Source organism: Lepisma saccharinum, chromosome 28 (genome assembly GCF_977018435.1).
Source record: "Lepisma saccharinum chromosome 28, izLepSacc3.1, whole genome shotgun sequence".
NCBI lineage: Eukaryota > Metazoa > Arthropoda > Insecta > Zygentoma > Lepismatidae > Lepisma > Lepisma saccharinum.
The window spans coordinates 30,275,134-30,296,685 of NC_139256.1; the positions used below are offsets into that span (position 1 = coordinate 30,275,134).

The following is a 21,552-nucleotide window of genomic DNA, read 5'->3' on the forward strand; positions in this document are numbered from 1 at the left end:
TCTTGTAGTCCTATTTGATTTCAGGCTGACACTTTTAAGGAAGGCTATCCTTATATTTGAACCTTAAATTCAATGCACTTCTGTGCCACCTTAAAAATTAGTTAGTAAGTAATATTGGAAGTTCTGAATATGTATGTTCGGATGGAGGTGATATTTGATATCATTCAATTGATGATGCTTGTTGTAAGTTGAATAGTGTTGGTCGAGCACTTGTTATACCCTCTCAAGTAATAAAAATTATAATAACTACCGCTGTAAATGATAAGAATACCAAACTGAACACACCCAGTTTTCTAATTGACCATAATTGACCAGTGCACATCGGAGATGAAAAGTATCAACAATTTAGAAACTTTTACTAGCCTCCCATAATTCTTGGTTTTAACCTTCAACAACAACTCGTATTTTGCTTATTGGAAATGTTGCGCAACCACTCCATCACAGAGGTCCTCATTTTCTATAAAATTCTGCATATTTAGGTTAGAATTAGGCAAGAAAAACCTCAGTTCGATTATGCTTTAAACGATTTTATTCAGATTGCTCCACTTGTAAAGAACAACTAACACTTCATAATTAATTTTGAACAGGTATAACGTCATAAATGTAGACTCTTCCGGATTTGTTATGTGATCTGTAAAATAGAAACTTTTGTTAACTTTTCCTATTTTCATAAAATGAACTAATTAACATTAATTGTAGATTAGGCACACACAGGAGTTGCACTACGTAGAAATTTTCAGTGAAAAATTCAGGTTCGACTAGGACTCGAACCGGGTCTCTGGCATACCGTGCCATTGCTCTAACCACTTTTTTTTATTTAAAAGGAATATACCCCTGCGCTGTGATATCCCCCGTCATTCACACTTTCTCAACTTTCACACTTAGCATTTTTTACATTATTCTCAGTTTTCTCATTTGGACAAACACAAATACCCATGCCTTACCCGGGACTCGAACCCGGAACTCCTGGCGTTGTAGCGCGCTGTGCTAACCACTCCGCCACGGAGGTCGACAACCACTGAGCTACCGAGCCGCTCTGACCTCACCTGAGCTTTCGAAGTTTACTGTATTTCAAAGGCAACAGATCCCGTTGCGGTAGCACTGGCAGAGACGATTGCAAGCAGGTAAAATAGCGATAGCAAAAGATCAGGTGAGGCCAGTCGGCTCGGTAGCTCAGTGGTAGTTCCTCGGTGGACGCCGTTGGTGTTGGACGTGCTGATATCGTTCTCTGGTAGTGCGTTCCTCGAGTGCAGCTAGTGAGTCTGAAAAATTGGACTTGTGAAATAAGAGACAAATCGATAAACTTGTAAGTACAATAGTGGCAAGTAAGAATAACGAAATGAATAGGTTAAATACGATAAAGATAAGCTTTCCAGTGAATGCTCCTAAACCGAGGGCAACGGATATACCTGAATTTATTCACGGACAATTCCGTCTGCATGTTGACTCCCGACAATTTTGCGTTGTGTGTATATTAAATTTGTGAGAGAAGCGACAATGAGAAAACTATTAGAACAACATGGACCTGACATGGAGTTTCGTTACGCTGATGGTAATGTGAAAGTGTCATTAGAAGATGCGGGAAGGGTAGTGAAATTTGTGCGTGTCTTTAATCTCCCATTGGAAATGGACGATGATATCGTGAAAGAAAAACTGCGAGAATGTGGAACTGTCGATAGTGTAGACAAAGAACAATGGTCGGGGAACTTTCGATACCCAGTGTATAATGGAGTGCGAGTGGCTAAAATGGAAGTCACAAAACCAATACCTTCATTTCTAGTAATTCTCTCGTTTCAGTGTCACGTTATCTATGATGGACAGCAACGGACGTGCCAGATTTGTCACCAGCCTGGTCATGAAGGTAGGATGTGCGACCTTCGTCAACCCACTGTCCTGAGAGGTCCGCTCAGGCACGGACGGAACTACAGTCAAGTGGCGCAACAACGAGAAGGATACTTAGGAACCTCGGGACCATACCAAGAAGTTCCATCCAGTGAAACACCTTCTACTAGCCTTGAGAATCAGCTGGAATCAACTGAAATACATACAGAAAGACAACCTAACCCCCAGAAGGACGGAACACCTACCAACCCCGTAGAAGACACCACGAAGGAAGCAGAAGTGGCAGTGGCGGCTTCGAAGATCCCAGAGGAAGATGGTACACCATGTTTGGCAACTAAGGAAGAAAACTCCAAACCGGAATCAGTGAGAGAAATAGTTCTAGAGGATGGCGTGGTACGCACCAGTAACATTAAGGATCAGAAGACAGCAGAAAGAAAGGAAGAACAACAAGACGCAATGGGAGACGATATGGATAGTGAGTTGATTACACTGGGGAACAGTGAAATTGCGGCACAGTGTTTGAGAGCTAATTTAGGGCAATTTCATGCTGCTGAATAATGATATAATAATATATTTCCTGAATTGGCTCTAATTTATGAAATAAATGCAACTAAACCAAAATGGCGGAAACATAGGACATACATATAAATGAACTTCCAACAACAATTTAATATTTCTTTTTTTGATTACAATCACTATTATAAAAATCAATTTATATAGGCCTATGATCATAATAATTAAGAAAATATGTACACAATGAAGTAACAAACTATGTGAAACGTTTTCTATAGGATTTCCTGCTGTATTGCTTTTTAGCACAATCCGTCTTTAAGCTCCAACAGTAGTCGGCCATCACGTGGCGATCCCACCGTCCCTGGTACCTTTCTTCCATTATCCTTATATCCTGATGGAACCTTTCTCCCCGTTCTTCACTAAAATCACCAACGTTCTCAGGGAATCTGTCAATGTGGCTATGTAGAAAATGTATCTTCACACTCATATTAGCTCCCAATTTCTCAAAATTTTTCAACATATTTCCAACTATATCGGGGTACTTTTCTGCTCTGTGATTCCCCAAAACGTTTTTGACGACGGACACAAAGCTCAGCCAGGCCTCAGATTCGATGTAAGACATGTAAGTTGTAAAATTGGCATAATTTATAAGTGTACGAATTTGTGGTCGTCCGTCAAAGATTCCTGCCTTCAATTTTTCAATACTTAGTCCTGGAAAAGTGTGGCATATATATTTGAAACAATCACCACTTGTATCTAAGGCCTTGACAAACTGTTTTATCAACCCAAGTTTAATATGCAGTGGCGGAAGAATGATTTTGTCCCTATCTATCAGCGGTTCATGAATGATATTAGCTTTTTTAAATAATATTTTCCCTTGGGGGCCAAACTTTTATCGTCCAATGCTTTTCTCTAGCACGACTATCCCACAAACATAGCAAACAGGGATATTTTGTGTACCCACTTTGCTGTCCTAGTAAAAAATTCACCATCTTCAAATCCACACACACGAGCCACTTATGTTCAGCATATTAAATTTTTTTTCTAAAACCATTTTTATGTTTTGGTATTCTTCCTTAAGGTTTGTTGAGTGTCCGATATATTGCCTAGCAATGCTTCATAAGTTGCCTAGCAACAATTTACAAATAAATAAATAAGTTTCTTATGGGAATTTCAGCCTTTATCAAATTTTGATATTACCGAGAAAAGCGTAGAGTAATTTTACCTCCTACATTTTCCATGGTGTGTTTATTTTTATAACTGGAGTCAATTCAACTGAACCAATCATACAATTGGCAATCACAGCTGTTTTGTGTGCTGAAACTGTTATTAAACTTTATGCCGCAAAATAAAATCTTTTTTTGTTCCCCAGTGTTACTGATGAAGATAGTGAGAGCAGTATTGTAAATATGAAAATGGTTGTGGAAAATGGAACTGGTTAAAAAAAAAAAACGGACTAAAAGTGCGCGAAAGTGAACAACATGAACTTAGCGAAAAGAAGATCTAGGCGCAGGGTATGTGATTTAAGTAAATCAAAACAATAATTTAACAATTAGTTTGTCCTTGATAATTGGTATTAAATATTGCATATATAGCCAGAATAAGATTAAGCTAAAATGAACTGGAAAAGAGTATTTTCTTATAATTCTACATATATTTATATATATCTATATGTAATCCTTAGTTTTTCATTACACATTCATAATATATTTACCTATACAGTAGCTACTATTAATTATAATAAGTCGTGTAGTAATATTAAGCAGGAAGCTTTACTAGACTTCCTTAAAAAGCATATGTGGATATAGCCTTTTTGCAGAAATTGGAAGTCCATATTTAGAAGACGATAACATATATGATGTGTATAATAATTTAACTCCACAAAATCATGATATAGCTCTCTATATTCGTAAAGGAATACCGATACAACAGGTTCAATGTTACTATTCAGGAAGAATAATGACGGCAATATTAAATGGAATAAAACTTTGTAATATTTAGGCACCTTCTGGCTCACAAAACAGAACACAGCGGAACCACTTCTTTCTAGAGGACGTGGCGGCGGAATTAAGTGGTAATATTACATCTATCATCTTAGGAGGTGATTTTAATTCAGTTCTAAGAATCATTGATCAGAAACCAGGTTACAACTACTCCCCAACTTTAAAAGCATTAATAGATGGATTACAATTAGTTGATACATGGGAATATGTTAAAGGAGATGATGAAGGTTATACGTACATCAAACCAAATCATGCCTCGCGCATTGATAGAATTTATGTATCTAATAATATTAAGCTCCACGTTCCTAATGTGCAAAATTTTCCAATTTGCTTTACAGACCATTTTGCATATATCGTTAGAATCAAAATAGATAACTAACTAACAAACTCTCTAGCCTTCTTAAACCCGAAGGTTCATGGCTGCAGCAACACAGGCCTTCCATCTTTCCCTATCTTGAGCAAGTTCTATATACTCTTTTCCATCCCTACCGATTTCTCTTAGGTCCATCTCAACGTGGTCCCTCCATCTTCGTCTTGGCCTTCCTACAGGTCTTTTACCATCAGGTTTCACAACAAGAATCCTGTAAACTCCTCTTTCCTCCCATTCGTGCCACATGGCCTGCCCACCTAAGTCTTCTTGATTTAATTATTCTAATAATATCTGGACATGAGTACAAATTATGTAGTTCTAAATTATGTAACCTTCTCCACTCACCTGTCTCCTCATCCCTTTTAGGTCCAAAGATTTTCCTAAGGATCTTATTTTCAAATACTCTCAATTTATGTTCCTCTTTTAATGTAAGGGACCAAGTTTCACATCCATATAATACTACAGGCAAAATTACTGTTTTGTATATTTTAACTTTTAGTTTCTTAGATATTAAACGAGAAGCCAAAAGTTTCTGAAGAGAGAAGTAACATGCATTTCCTGAATTAAGCCTACTTTTTATTTCCTCTTTAATATAATTTTCTTTTGTTAATATTACTCCTAAGTATTTGAATTTGGAAACTGGTTCAAACGAGTTGTTATCAATAATTAGATTTTGATTATTATGTAACACTTGGTTTCGGCCTGTAAGCATATATTTAGTTTTCTCTTTGTTAACTTCCAAACCTATCTCTTTAGCAGTTTTGAAAAATATTTTAGCATTATTCTTAATTGTATTCACATCATGCCCCAGTAAGTCTACATCATCTGCATATGCTAAATAGATCAAAATAGATTCAGATAATATTTGTAGAGGACCAGGTTTCTGGCATTTAAATAATGCATTGATTCAAGTACGTTTTCAAGAAAAATGGAAGACGTGCTCAACAAAAAACTACTTATAAGACAAATGTTGTGGACTGGTGGGATAGTTGCTTTAAAGTAGAATTCCAAAACAAATTTTGAAAACTATGGAAAACAAAAATATCAAGACAGAAATAGTATGTACAATTTTTACTACAGTGTTTTGCATGAATTAAAATGTCAAGTATTGCTAGGTAAGTCAGTACAAGATAAAATTAAGCATGTTCAGGCGATATTATTAGGATTCCATAGAAATAAAATAAAAGCTATTCAAGTAAGAAGTAAGGTATAGCCCTTTGATCACGGAGAAAGAACCACATTATATCATATAAAACAAGAACGAAGTAGAGGTCAGAGAAAAATTATAAGCAAAATTAAAAACAAACATGAGAAAGAAATTATAATGCAATCTGAAGTTCAACAAGTAATAAAGGAACATTTTAAACAAAAAATTTGGAACCTACACGATCGACATAATAGATGGCAACATAATAATAAATAATATACCCACAATACTTCAGTATGAAGATAGAAATATATTAGATGGCTCAGTGTCGGCACCGTGGCGGAGTGGTTAGCACATCGCGCTACGACGCCGGGGGTCCTGGGTTCGAATCCTGGCTCGGACATGGATGTTTGTGATTGTCTGTCCTGAAAAGTCCTGAAATTGAAATATGAATGAAATGATATGAGTGAATGAAGTGTGATGGGGGAAGCTTCCGCATAGGGGCTGTCCTTTAAAATTAAAAGTTGATAACCTTGCTCAAGGTCCCGGGTTCTATCCCTGGCCGGTTCAAATCCGGGAACTTTTATAACGTTGGAAGCGGCTCCGGCGCCCACCCAGCGTCGAATGACATGGGTACCTGGGGGAAACCCTGGGGGGTAAAGGCGGTCAGGGGCGCGATGCTGATCACATCACTCCCACTCACCACCGGATCAAGAAAGTGTGGGGCGTTACCCCTACACCCCCTATACGCCTTCATGGCGTTGTGCTAAGCACAGGAGAGTACTTTACCTTTTTTTTTAGAAAGAGTTTACTCAGGATGAAATAACTAAAGCGGTTTTCAGTTTACGTGGAAATGTATCACCAGGTATCGATGGTATTACAAGTGAAGGTTATAAAAAGATATGGCATACTATAGGACCCACAGTAACTAAGTGGGTTCAAGAAGTATTTCACAAAATTAAGATAGGAAAAAAATGTAGTACTGGAGTGAATGTTTTAATAGTTAAGGTAAAGAAACCGATAACAATTAATGACTACAGACCAATTAATCTAATGAATGTTGAATATGAAATCTTAACAAAAATGATATCAAACAGGTTAAAACCATATATGTCATTGTTAGTAGGTAACACACAATATGGAATGCCAAGTGTTGGCACCATACACCAAGCATTAATGATAACTAGAGATAAAATAGAAACATATGAAGAGAAGAATGACACTGACGCAGCTATTTGCATGCTTGACTTTGAAACTGCATATGATTATGTTAGCCATAAATATTTAAATTAGTTTTACAAAAACTTGGGTTTAGTGACAAATTTATTAGTTGGGTACAACTATTAACTAGTAATATATATATTAAGGTACTTGCTAATGGGTTCCTAACATCGACAATACAGGTGACAAGAGGAGTCTTACAAGGATGCCCGTTAAGTTCATATCTGTTCATGTTATCGTTATCACCTTTTCTGAACATGATTCAAACAAAATTGTCATCTCTGAGATATTGTGAAAATAACTTACATGTATGTGGGTATATGGACGACTTAACAGCCTTCATTAACTCGAAGACTGATTATGAGGAATTTATAGTCTGTCTAAATGGATACATGCAAATATCAGGTGCAAAAATTAATTATAAAAAATCGCATTTGTTGTCACTGGGAAAGCAAACAAACTTAACATATGGACGTGTAATTGTAACTATAGATAAAGTAAGAATATTAGGGATAGTTTTTCAGAATATTTTACAATCGACGATAAATATTAATTTTGAAACAATAATAAATAACATACAAGGTTTGATTAAAACCAATGTGTTAAGAAATTTATCGCTTATATCATGAGTGCATTATTTAAACAGATACATATTCGCAAGTTTGGTTTGCTGCAGCACTCTTTCCTTTGTCAAGAATTTTGCAACAAGTTTACGATCGCTAGCTACGTATTCCTTGTGGCAAGGTCAGGTTTTCAGAGTGGCTTATATCACTGCAGTGCAACAGCGAACGGCAGGTGGATTGGGACTAATGCACGTGGAATGGAAAGCAGCGGCATTGTTCAACACGCGTAATCTACAGATGCTTATACAACAACCAGATAGCTACACAGCGATAGTGCTACGATCGATCCTCGATAAAATTCCCTTGACCTTGCCAATGCACACAGCAGCTATCCCGAAAAACTTTTTTTATCTTTTACCTTCTATTGCAGAATGTGTGTACAGACTGGGAGCAGGAAGTACGATAGGGAACCTACAAGTCAATGACTTGTATCGCCAGGAACTTGACCTAAATACGCAGTCAACGAAAGTAGAGCAACAATGGAATGGAACCTAGTATGGACGAATGTTTGGGCGAAACATTTAACTAACAAGGTTCAATCTTTATGGTACATATTAGTACATGATAAATATGATACCAAAAGTAAAAGACATCGACTTCAATTCAGTGACACGTCATTATGTAATGTGTGCAATGAGGAAGATACAATAGAACACAGAATATCTAAATGTCGTCACGCAAGTACCATGTGGCAACAATTACGAAACATGTTAAGTAGAATATGTCGTACATCAACAGCTAATTATACGACACAGACTGTAATAGTACCAGATTTTTAAGCATTATCCTAAAACCAAATGGAATGCAGTACAATGGCTTATTAGCAATTCTATTTACTATACATTAAACTGCACAAATATTAAGTATGCATGTAATTTTAAAGATTTCTTACAAGAAGAATTAATGCAAATCACTATTGTTTATAACAGAAAGAATTATGCAAATTTCGTAAGGGTTGTATATGAATAAAAGGAAGGTATCTTATTTTTAACCATGTTCATATAAAATGTAATTTGTGATAATAGTAAAAAAAAGAAAGAAGTGATTATAGCAATGGCACGGTATGCCAGAGACCCGGTTTCGAGTCCTGGTCGAGCCTCCATTTCTCGCTGATAATTTCTACGTAATTAACATTAGTACGAATTTTACAGACCTAGGTTAACTTTTTCATTATATTACCTATGTATGTACCAGATCCAACGCACTAACATTATCCTAGCAGTAATTTCACAGATTTTCTGACAGTTAAGAAGTGAAGGAAAAATATAGTATATTAAGATCAACCTTTATGTGATGAGTGGGTAACTTACCCGCCTACGTCATACGAGATATTATGACATATTGTATACATCTATATCAAGATGGAAGATCCTCTGACTTAAAATAGTGACTTTTTCTTTCGATTGTTACTTTATGATTACAGTTAAGGCCGGTCCTCTCATTTTCTCTTCATTTCCCCATATCTCTTTTGTTCTCTGAAGCCAATTGGCAGCGGCACTGCAGTCACGTGGGGCTGCTGAAGTACCAGAAGCCATCGTGGCAACGTCAGCTGTTTTCGTGTTTTGCTTTTTGAAGAATAAATTATGAATGAATACAGCACTATATTTCCATTTCGAAACATGAGGACTGCGTACATGAGAAGAAAACTTGCTATCATTTTTGACTATGGATTCTTTACAGAGCCAGCCGAAGATTTGTGTGTGCATGTAGATATTAACTGTGAGTGTCAACCAGAAGAATAACAACATTTGATGCAAGCAGAGGGAGGGTGAATTCTTCTAAGGGGCCATAAAATAGTCTCCCCTGTACTCTGTCCCAAACATCTCTGGAGAAGGCGAACGAAAACAAGTCTCTGTGCAAGTAGTGACGCGAGACGGCTGCACCAATGAACAGGTGAGAGGAACAGGATTGCGTGGAGGGGAAGCGACTGAAGTTACCAGCCTTCCCAGCAGCGTGTACTGCTTCGTTCTGCCCACTCGACCCTTCTCTTCCTCCTCTGCCGCTATGCGCTGCCTTGCTCCAGAGATAACTGAGACAGGGTATAGGTCCCTGAAATCTTCCCTACAGTTTAATGAAATCAATAATATGGATTAAAAATATTCTCTCTTTTATATGTGTTTATACATATATTGAAGTTCGTGCGTATACCAATCTTTCCACTGTATGGATCAGCTCACAATTCCATGAATTCTTAAAACTAAAGCTAACCGCATTAACAGAACACTGAACTTAGATTTCTATTTGTTAAAAAATGCAATCACTTCATCTGGTATGAAAATTGATATTACCTTCATTCTAGTTTTGGATTTTCCTGTAAAAAAAGAAAAACAGAATTGAAATATTATAACAATATATATTTTTCTTTAACAGACAAAAATGGACATATGAAGGTGAATTTTGAGTTAAGACACTAACTGAAGAAATAAAAGTTAGCTCTCACATCACCCGTTAGCGGATAATTATAATCTGTCCTACCAGGGCATATTTCATCACGAGATTTTCATGCGATCAATTATGCACATCCATTTTTACCTCTCATGAAACATCGAGATAAATAGATGCTTGCACCGCTTTCGAATCCAAAAAAAGAATTATTTCAAATTCGAAGAGTCCGTAAGTAGGTGCGAATCCACAACACACATTCGGGTTAAATATTACTCGGTCAAAACATCTCCTGTGTATTACAACTGAAAGACTTTTTCGTGCCAATGAAGTTCAGAAGATGTTGCTGCTCATAGAATGTTGCTGCTCTCTCTCAAGATCAGAAAACATATGCACTCAATTCTGCATACAACGGTTAAATGCTCTGGTATGCTCTGTCATATGCGACTGTCAGGTGAAGTAATATTTTTGGCTCGGCTTTGAATTGTAAAATCTGGCCGATTGTAATTACCCATACATGGCAGTTGAGTGCCAAATAGCTTATTGAACTGATGATTAATACAAAGATTACATAATAGATGTCCTCACTGTACTCTAAGTGTAAATTGATACAAATGATTGTATTAGCGATGAAAGTATAAGATTGTATGGCAAAAACAACGAATGACAATATTTTCCAAATTAGATTATGTATGTTTGCAATGTTTTCACAATTAGTTATGTACTTTGCTAATTTGCAAGAAAAGTGAAACATTCGTCAAAACCGGTAGAAAGCAAATGTTAAAAGAGAACTGGTTCCAAGAACGGATCACAGAACCGTTGACTGTGCAAAAGCCGTGGAATTGACGTAGATGGAATCGGTTAAGGAATCGGATCTGGGGAACGGTTGAAGGGACTCGGTCCGCTAGAAAGAAAAAAGAATGGCGTTCGTCAAGGAACAAGCGAGAAGTATCTATGGAAATCGGGCTCATGAGGAATTAAGAAGTGGATCCATTTAGCTAAATTTGTTTATCAAGGACCGTTCGTCGAAAATTCCAAGGAACATTTATTCTCCATTCTGTGTAAAAATGGATGTCATAAGTTAAAGTTGAGAGAAATTTTTTCCCCGATGGCAGCCGATCTGTAAGTACAAATCTTCAGTTAATTCTTGCATCGGAATTTGATGAGCGTGCAGGAACGTGAACTGTACAAAGTTTCATCCCCGATTTTGTATATGCTAGCATCCGTGTGAGTAATTATGGCCATAATTCGTGTGTATACCTTGTGTTGAACTTCGTCGGGAAGTTCATGAAGAACATGAGCCAGTGACGCTCGATACCCTGTTTGCGTTCATTAAGGAGAGTAATGAAGCTCTCAAAGGTGAACTCAGAGAGAGTAATGAAGCTCTCAAAGAGGAACTCAGAGAGAGTAATGAAGCTCTCAAAGGGGAACTTGGTGATAAAGTCATGAGTACCGCCAGGGAACTTAAGGGGGAACTCAAGGAGAGTAATGAAACTCTCAAAAATGAGCTCTCTTGAACTAAGGATATGGTTATCAACTTGGAGACCAAGTTGTGTCAGTTCAAGGTTGAAACCGATAAAAGTATCCTTGAAGTCAGACAGGGGAATGAAGAAATTAAAAGATGCGTGGCTCAATACCGTATTGAGTGCATTACCAGAGCAGAAGGGGTGGAAAAGAAATATGACTCCTTGGTAAGCAAGCTGGAAGGGGATGTACAGGGTGTTAGTGAAAGCATTGAGCAGCTGAATTTAGACAATGCCCTGGAAATCCAAGCATTGAGGCAGGAGGTCACCCAAAAAATGTGTGTAGTCGAGGGAAACAAAGGTTTGATTACTCTTACTGATCATGACAATGACGCAAGAAATGGTAATGGCATTCCAATAGTGGATAGCTGTGTAAAAAGGGAAAGGAATTTGGTTGATTTTGTAGTTGGGAAAGACCAAAGATCTGATAATGAGGAAGACTTGTCAAAAGAGGTTACACTTCCTCTTGTCGTGATATCTACTTTGAGGTTAATAGAAGGGAGGATGAGTAAATTGGATGAAGTTGTTACCCGGTGGGACAACAGGTGTGTAGATAGTGTAAATAAGGAATCGAGTTACACTGTGAATAACAATTTGCTGGGAGGGGAAACTAGAGGTTTGAATAGGAAGTTTGCTACAAATGACTCCGATTTAGAAAGCGTTTCACGTATTGGTGTCGGGAATTATGTAAAGGTTAAGAACGGTTACGCGAGTTCTGTAACGTCGTGTAAGGAAGACGTCTACAAAGACTCTGACAGTAAAAGAAACAAGAAAAGTTACTTGAAAACGCGACACAAGAAATTGAAGTTGAACGTGGGTAATGTGATCTCTAAAGAGGAAACTGGTCTAGAGCGACAGGACAGTGTACCGGCTGAGGGTAGGGGAACACATCCCGGGTTGCATCCGAACAGTATACACATTAAGCCGCAGGACTTATTAAAATTTCCGAAATTTAATGGGATAGTTTCTGATGTGACACCGTCTCAGTTCGTGGAGAAAACTGAGGAACTCTTAGATTTTAATGGGATTCATGAGAACCAGTACCTCAACTATGTGCCTAAGTTGTAGGTCGACAGTGCAAATGTATGGTACGGGGTAAATAAGGATAAAATTTGTTCTTATGGGGAATTCAAACAAGGGTTTCTTTCACATTACGAGAATTCCAGATGGCGCAGCTCCTGCCTTACTAGAATACTTAAGTCGCCTTATAATAAGTCTGTAGAGGAAAGCGTCCTCCAATTTTTCTCAAAAAATTTCAAACTGTTGAAATCTATACAACCGAACTTGGAAGAGTCTCATCTAGTAGCCCAGTTAGATACTTTGTTGCCTTACAAACTTAGGGAACACTTCGTCATGCAGGATGTTTCCACATTTTCAGAAGCACTTCATGCCATTGAAAGCTATGAGTCATTGAGAGATCTGGGAACAAAGAAGGATCAGAGTCACACTCAAAAGATCAAAAATGGCCGTGAAACTTTGGGTAGAGTCTCTGTGGTATCTTAAGCGAAGGATACCACAGGTAGAACGAATCTGAAAGATGTAAATACATCTTCGTCTGAGAATGTAAAGAAGCCTCAGGCCAGTCCGCGTGGTAATAGACGGGTTCAGGCTATGTCGTTCTCATCTAGAGAGTCTGTTTCGGGAAACGAGTCGGAGCTCGCATTACGGGAGGTGATGTGAGTGGGGTAAAGATAAATCCTCCTAATAGTCGCTTCAATGGTTATACACCGCGGGCAGGTAATCAAAATATGGGTAGAAATATTCCCACCTTGGAAGGAAAACAGCTCGTTGGTGACAGTATGTTTGTGAGGGTTGCTCAAAATTTTGCAGGTTACCCAGTTTCATTTGATACAGATGGCAATAGGCACATTGGTCTATCGGTGAGCGGGCAAACCATTGATCAGCTGAACGAAAGGTTAAGGTCATGTCAAAGACTGGCTGACTCTGTCCTCGTTATGATTGGATCTAATGATTTGCTTAGATGTCGCTCAGTGGAAGAAATAAAAAGGGGGTTGATGGAAACGGTCAAAGAAATGTCTAGCAGGACAAGGGATATAAATCTGTTAACATTGCCACCTATTCCTAAACTGATGTCTTCAAATGGTTCCCCTGCGTGGCGGAATTGGGAGGAAGTCAATGACTTCATTATGTCATTACATAACGGTAATAATGTAAAAGTATTTAATATTTCTCCATTGTTTTTTGATGACAGGGATCGCATCAAGCTTGAGTTATTTGAAGAATTTATTGGGCCTCCGTCTCGTGGTAGAATGGACAAAGTTCATTGGAACAGGGAGGGGATGTCGGTCATGTTAAACTTTTTGAGATCCTTGGGAGTATTGGGTGAACCGGTAGGTCACACTTCAAATAGGGAAACTTGTCAAGTGAAAGCTGAGGTCCATGCTCCTTGAAATTTCAACGACGTTGAAATAGGCAATGGACGGACGGGAAACGACCAGTACACTCTCCACAAAGGGCAGGGGGGAAGAGTGAAGTAACACGACCTGCCATACTATTTGTAAATATGGGAGATAATTTGGGAGACGGGGATTTAGGTGAATTTGATAAACAGTTAATACCTATCAATATACCAAATAATAATAACCGCCCTTCGGCTTTAATTCAGGTTACCATTTTAGATCAGAAATTAACTGCTTATGTGATCCGGGCGCAGAAACGAGTCTGATGTCACTAGATGTATGGAAAGGTCTCTCCTCGCTCGTTTCTAAACCAAGGTTGATTCCGGCATCAAATGTTAAATTATCGGATTATTCTGGTACAAAAACTAAGGCAGTAGAAGGAATAATAAAAGTAATGGTAAATTTGGGAGGTTATGACATTTATGTACAGTTTCTTGTAGTGAAAAAATTGAGTGTTCCTATCATTTTGGGATTGGATGTAATATATAATGTTCAGGGTGAGTTGAATTTTGAATCGGAAGCGTTGTTCTATCAGACCCAAAATGGCAGAGTCTTTTTCAAATGCGCTCCTTTGGAGGAAGTGAGAGACTCGAAGGAACCTAGACCTGTAAAAAATTTACAGGTGTCTGAAGGTAAGAACGTTGGGGTAAATAAGGGGTCCCTCTTCGAAATAAAGTTTGAGGAATCAGTTGAGTTATCGATAGAACAAAAGTCTCGACTTATTGATATGCTCAAAGACTACGAGGATTTATTTTCTGATAAGCCCAGATTATGCAAAGAGTATATACACGAAAGGAGCTAAATACAGATAGTCCCATAGTCAAGAAAAATTACCCTATCCCCTACGCTTATCGTGAGAAAGTAAAGGAACAAATTGATTTAATGTTGCAATGGGACGTGATAGAGCGATCTAATTCGGAATACCATTCTCCTTTGTTGGTGGTACCAAAGCCAAATGGCGGGATTCGCCTTTGTGTAGATTTGAAGAAAATCAATAAGCACGTAAAATTGAAGCAGATCTCTCCTTTGAAAATAAATGAATTGTTGACATCCTTTCAGGACTGTAAATACATGACATCCTTAGATTTAGGGAATGCTTACTGGCAGGTGCCCTTGCACCCAACAGCCGAAAGTATACAGCCTTCTCTTTTGACGGTGTACAATACCAGTTTAAACGTGTAGTTTTTGGTTCATTCAATGGCACTGCTGTATTTGTGGATGTAATGAACCGAGTTCTTGGTATATTTCAAGAGTTCACTGTTATCTATGTAGATGACATAATTATAAATCAAAAAAATTAGATTCGCATATAGAACACGTCAGATTAGTACTTTCGAGATTGAAGGAAGCTGGTTTTACTTTGAAACTCGAAAAGTGTAAATTTTGTGTTCAGGAGTTGAAGTTCCTAGGTCACATAATTACCACACACGGTTATCAGAAAGACCCCGCCTACGTGCAAAGTATCGTAAATCTACCTGTGCCTTATAATATTAAGCAGTTGCAAAAGATCTTAGGATGCTTCAACTGGTTGAGTAAGTACATTCATAATTATGCCATGATTGCGCACCCTTTGTATGACCTCTTGAAACATAAAACGAAATGGCAATGGGCCATAGAGGCTGAGCGAGCTTTTGAACGGTTAAAAGAATTAGTAGTTCCGGAAGTCACTTTAAACTATCCTGATATCAATAAAGATTTCTTTGTACAAACGGGTGCCTCCTTAATTGGAGTTGCCGGATATTGTTATCAGATCAATGAGGGTGAGATAAAACATTTAGGTTATGTCAGTCGGTTACTGAAATCCTACGAAAAGTCGTATACGTCCACGGAATTAGAGGCCTTGGCGATTCTTTTCACTATTGACAAATTTTCATCCTTTCTTCGTGGAAGGTATATTGTGGTAATATCAGACCATAAGTCACTCACCTGGATGGAGTCAGCCCACACGTGGAATGCTAGACTCACTAGGTGGTTTATGCAACTCCAGCAGTATTCTTTTGAAGTACGATACTGTAAGGGTTCCGATAACCAATTGGCGGACTTACTCAGTAGTACTTTTCCGGATATCTCAAACTCTATGTTTCGAATAAATCAGAATCAGGTGTTGTTTCCAGGAAAAATAGTTATTTCCAAAGAGGAAATTATTAAGTCCCAGCGTGAGGACTCTCAACTTAAGGAAATAATGGATTACCTTGAAGGAAAGTGTGCAGTGGTCAGTCCTCGATCCAGGACTTGGGATCAAACCTTTTGCATATTTGATTAAATATTATACGTTTGGTTTGGTTTGAGTTGGTGTTTTAAGTCCACTTTATGCACAGTAAGGCTAATCGGGACTGGACCTACGGTTTAAAGTGGGATCCGAACCACTGTGCCATGTGCCTCCACCGGGTATCGAACCCGGGACCCCTTGACTACAATGCGACGACGCTACCACTGCGCCATCGGGGAGGCCCGTGAAATATTATACATACGCGATTATAATGATCATAAGAAGCTCAGAATATGTATACCGGTTATCTTAATTGGTAAGATGCTTATAAGTTTCCATGATGATGCGGGACATTTTGGGGTGGCGAAAACCTTGGCGGAAGTCTATAGGTTATTTTTCTGGAAAGGAATGAAAGCAGACATCAAGTCTTTTGTTAAGGATTGTGAGATTTGCCAGCGAACAAAACCCAATAAGCATCCTTCTAAATTTGTTGCGAAATCACATAACACAGATAAACCTGGTCATGTGTCATTCCTTGATTTGCAAGGACCTTTCGCCTTAGGGCCGAAAAAAGAAAGATTTCTGTTTACCGTCTTGGATTCAGCTTCTAGGTTTCTCGTGGCGTATCCAATATCTAATAGTAATGCCAAAACGATACTTAATAAGTTGGAAAAAATTTACTTCATTCATATGGGAGTCCTTCGGCGGGTTGTCACAGATAATGGGCCCCAATTTAGATCAAAAATGTTTCAGGAATCCATGAAAAGGTGGGGAACTTATGTAACTTATGTCCCTACCTACCACCCCAGTTCTAACATGGTGGAGAGATATCACGAAGAACTTAATCGATTGATGAGGGTTTTGTGCTCCACGAATCACTCAAGGTGGCCAGATTATGTACAGGATGCTCTACACTTGTTGAATAATTCAATCTCCTCTCAAACCGGTTTTTCTCCTAGTGAGTTACGTTTGAATTTGGAAAGAAACCTTTTTGATTTTGATCCCGTAGGGTTGGGAATGGACAGCCTTTCTTGGAATTCTAAATTGGTTATGGCGGATTTAAGGAGTAAGGAATCAAGAAAAGGCCGACTAAAGAACATAAATTTAAAGACAGCTAATAGATGCAGTATCAAACAGGGAGACTTGGTTTTTGTAAAAAGTCTTTCTCCTGGAAATTTGGGCGACAAAATCATTAAAAAATATTGTAATTTATACTATGGACCTTATCTCTGTGTAGAGAACTTTAAGGATTCCACGCTGAAATTAGTAGACTGTATCACGGGGGATTTATTAGAAAATCAATCCATCGAAAATGTAAAGCTGTGGTTGTGCTCTCAGGAGAAAATGAAGCATTGGTTGACAAAACTAAAGGGGGTCAATCTGCTTTACTCAGGTTTGATTGATGAAAGGTTGCAGGAGCTTGACTCACTCGTTCGTCAAGTGAGTGAGCCTGCTTATACTGATCAAGAGTGAGGTGTAGTGTTCGGCAATGGCGCATACGGGTCAAGGGGAAGACCAACTGCGGCGGGCTGTTATGGCCAAGTAGAAGGGATTCAGCGACGGACCGGAGTATGTTAGTCGGGAACTACAATTATTAGGCAAATTCGAGAATAAACTATTCATTTGTGGGTTTAGCAGGTATTATTGGGAAAGTAAGGGAGTACTTAGAATGTTGATGCTTAGATTTGTATGGATTAGGAATATCAGATAATAAATGTCCTTTTAGTCCAAGTGAAATCTTACCTGCGGCGGGCTATGGGGCCAAGTGGGCAAGGTTTTGCGGCGGGACAGCACGCAGCGAGGGGGGTCATGGACTCATTCATTACCTGATGATACTTGCAAGCATGTGGTGACCAGGGGGACTTGAGCATTCCCTTCCTGGGGAATTCGTTCAGTGTTAACGTTGTAGATATTATTATGTTGTAAATGGTGTAATTAATTCTTTGTGATTTATGTGTATCATGAAAGTCTATGTTCTATGTCTGAGTAATTTAGGATGTATGATGGGTGCTTATGTTCAGTTGAATATTGATTTATTGTAAGAATTGTATGGATGGGTTCGGCCTTTGGTTGGGCGCCAACTATGACGGTAACTGTCATATGCGACTGTCAGGTGAAGTAATATTTTTGGCTCGGCTTTGAATTGTAAAATCTGGCCGATTGTAATTACCCATAGATGGCAGTTGAGAGCCAAATAGCTTATTGAACTGATGATTACATAATAGATGTCCTCACTGTACTCTAAGTGTAAATTGATACAAATGATTGTATTAGCGATGAAAGTATAAGATTGTATGGCAAAAACAACGAATGACAATATTTTCCAAATTAGATTATGTATGTTTGCAATGTTTTCACAATTAGTTATGTACTTTGCTAATTTGCAAGAAAAGTGAAACATTCGTCAAAACCGGTAGAAAGCAAATGTTAAAAGAGAACTGGTTCCAAGAACGGATCACAGAACCGTTGACTGTGCAAAAGCCGTGGAATTGACGTAGATGGAATCGGTTAAGGAATCGGATCTGGGGAACGGTTGAAGGGACTCGGTCCGCTAGAAAGAAAAAAGAATGGCGTTCGTCAAGGAACAAGCGAGAAGTATCTATGGAAATCGGGCTCATGAGGAATTAAGAAGTGGATCCATTTAGCTAAATTTGTTTATCAAGGACCGTTCGTCGAAAATTCCAAGGAACATTTATTCTCCATTCTGTGTAAAAATGGATGTCATAAGTTAAAGTTGAGAGAAATTTTTTCCCCGATGGCAGCCGATCTGTAAGTACAAATCTTCAGTTAATTCTTGCATCGGAATTTGATGAGCGTGCAGGAACGTGAACTGTACAAAGTTTCATCCCCGATTTTGTATATGCTAGCATCCGTGTGAGTAATTATGGCCATAATTCGTGTGTATACGTTGTGTTGAACTTCGGCGGGAAACGTGGCGTCCTAGGTAGCCATATTGAAAGAAAAAGTTGTGGAAAATTTCATCGAGCGTAAAGTACGATATAGGTCTCAATCGGAAATTGATTTAATTGACCAATTTGTGTTCGATGATTTAGTATTGAGAGACCAAGATATTTTGTTGCACGTTGGAGTGCACGTATAATCTGTGATTGGGTAAAATCAAAAATATTTTTGATGAATGATTCAGTTTCATATATTCCCGGGAAGTACGACTCCCGTACATTGAACATTTACTTTAAGTCCTAGAAAGGAAGTTATTACTGTACACTTGTTATATGGTATATGCGAAGGACACTTTATGACAAATATTGTTTATGTTCTGGCGTAAATAAATTGTTGTCGATAATCCAACATTTCAGACTCTGAATTTTGCGATTTGTATCTAAAAAAGTTTTAGTATATTTTCTATGTAATAATATGTTAATGACAATAATTTATTTCAGGCAGGGAAAGTTCATCTTGCTCTGGTCTTTAAGGGCAATAATCTGGACATCCATTTAGCAAGGGTATTTTATGTTCGAGTCTGATGTTCTGGGTTAGGCGTACAGTAAGCTAACACCCCCCCCCCCCCGGTTAAGCCAAAAGGTTGTTCTTCTTTGAGCATTTGAATTTCATTTATCAATATAGATTAGTTGTTTTTTTTGTTTTTTTTCTAGAGCTTGCGGGAATTTAAATTAAAAGTAAGGGCAAAGGGGAATCTAAATTCATTCACAGGGTTGATCATTCTTACCGGTTGGTCAATATTTCGTTTTAGTGTTGGAAATGATTTTTTTTGACATATTGGAATTTCTAAGGGTATAAGTTCGCGAGAGTAATTAGAATGCTGCGTGACCGTGCGTTGCCTGACGGGTGTGTCCAAAGTGCAGGGACTCTACATTTTTTGAGTTAGCGTTTTGTAAAGCGATTGCAGGTGGACATATAGGCACGGGGAAACCTCGTCAGCCTAGTCTCGTCATACTGGATGTACTCACATTAGGTAAAAGGATAAACATGTATTGAAATGTGATGCTTTCAACTTTCCTCAAACATGTAAAGAAATATTTAACTCCAGAAAGTGATAAATGTGTTTTCACATTGCGTGATAGAAAAACTATAATCAAGCTTCAAGTACTGAATTATCCTGCATGACAAAGTTGTGATCATTGTCACAATACTTTTATAGCTAAATGATTTAAATCTTGAAAGCACAAAAATGACATAATAAATTATCTACATCTTTACGCCTTCGTTTTATTTTTTTATGTGTAATGGTGATTACGTTGGCAGTATATATAAATACACATATCTTAATTTAACACTTCAACACCGTGCGATAAGGTGTTAAATAATACTAGTAATAGTACTAGAAGGAGGAGGAGGAACTTACGGCACTAATATTAAACTATTTGAAAAGAAAGAAAAATCTTGAAAAGTACTTACCATTCCACTGAAATTAACGACACATTCCAGCATGCCATGAGCTGAACCGCAATCATCAGCTAAAATAATTTTTAGAAAATATAAAATTGGATTTTTAATTTACGTAAATTAACGCATATTTTTTGTTACAAAGACATAGCTATTATGTGTGGCTAGTGGGCATTGGCAATTTTAGCTTGAGAAATTTAGGTCATATGTCCCTCCCCTAAGTATTAAAAATAATATCGTCAGCATTATAGTACAACGAACAAAAATGTTCAATTAATCCTTTCCCAGACCCAGGTAGTAAAATAATTAAACAATGTTTAGCACAACACTTAACATCGGAAATGAAATTTGAGGCTTGTTTGTTACAAGACAATAGCATCAGATATTACCCATGTGAGTGACAGTTTTGCCTGACGAATGAATATATCTTTTGTACTCATTGTTAATACAAATTGATTGACAAAAAATACTTCTATTTAAAAGAAAATCTACTGATGCTATCACCATCCAAAGGTTTCAGAGTTCATTTCTGGTGGAGATACATTATAGTACAGTGATTCGGATTCCACTTTGAAGATCGACTCACTAATAGTTTATCTGACCACAAATGTTTCTAATATGTTGTGAACTTCGTGCATCGTGTAAGCAGTTCGAAGAACTTCGTTTGAGCTTGTGCCAGGAACACTTATATTCTGTGAAAAATGACATAGCTACAATTAGCACATTATGTACAGTAAAAGAAAACGAGAAAACACGTTATTTAACCTAACTAACAGGAAGTAAACAAACTATACGAAAAATGGTAGAAAAAAATAGAATTCAAGTGGAAGTGGTCATATCGAATTTTGTCTCAGCTTCAATTTAGTCTATCCACTTCGTCCGTCTGATACTGGTTTTCTGTGATACACTGAGCAGATAACAAAATAGAAATGAA

General features: G+C 37.9%; 1 protein-coding gene across 1 annotated transcript in view; it reads right to left on the reverse strand.

The window, feature by feature from the left end:
* Positions 1-511: 511 nt before the first annotated feature.
* Positions 512-21,552, reverse strand: part of LOC145981100 (uncharacterized) — a 32,609-nt gene continuing 11,568 nt past the window's right edge. Inside the window, exons 6-8 of the mRNA XM_083114238.1 lie at positions 20,631-20,689; positions 10,008-10,030; positions 512-631 (exon numbers count right to left, since the gene is read on the reverse strand). Coding sequence (XP_082970364.1) covers positions 10,010-10,030; positions 20,631-20,689 — 80 coding nt within the window. The 3' untranslated portion in view covers positions 512-631; positions 10,008-10,009. The remainder of the gene's footprint in view (positions 632-10,007; positions 10,031-20,630; positions 20,690-21,552) is intronic.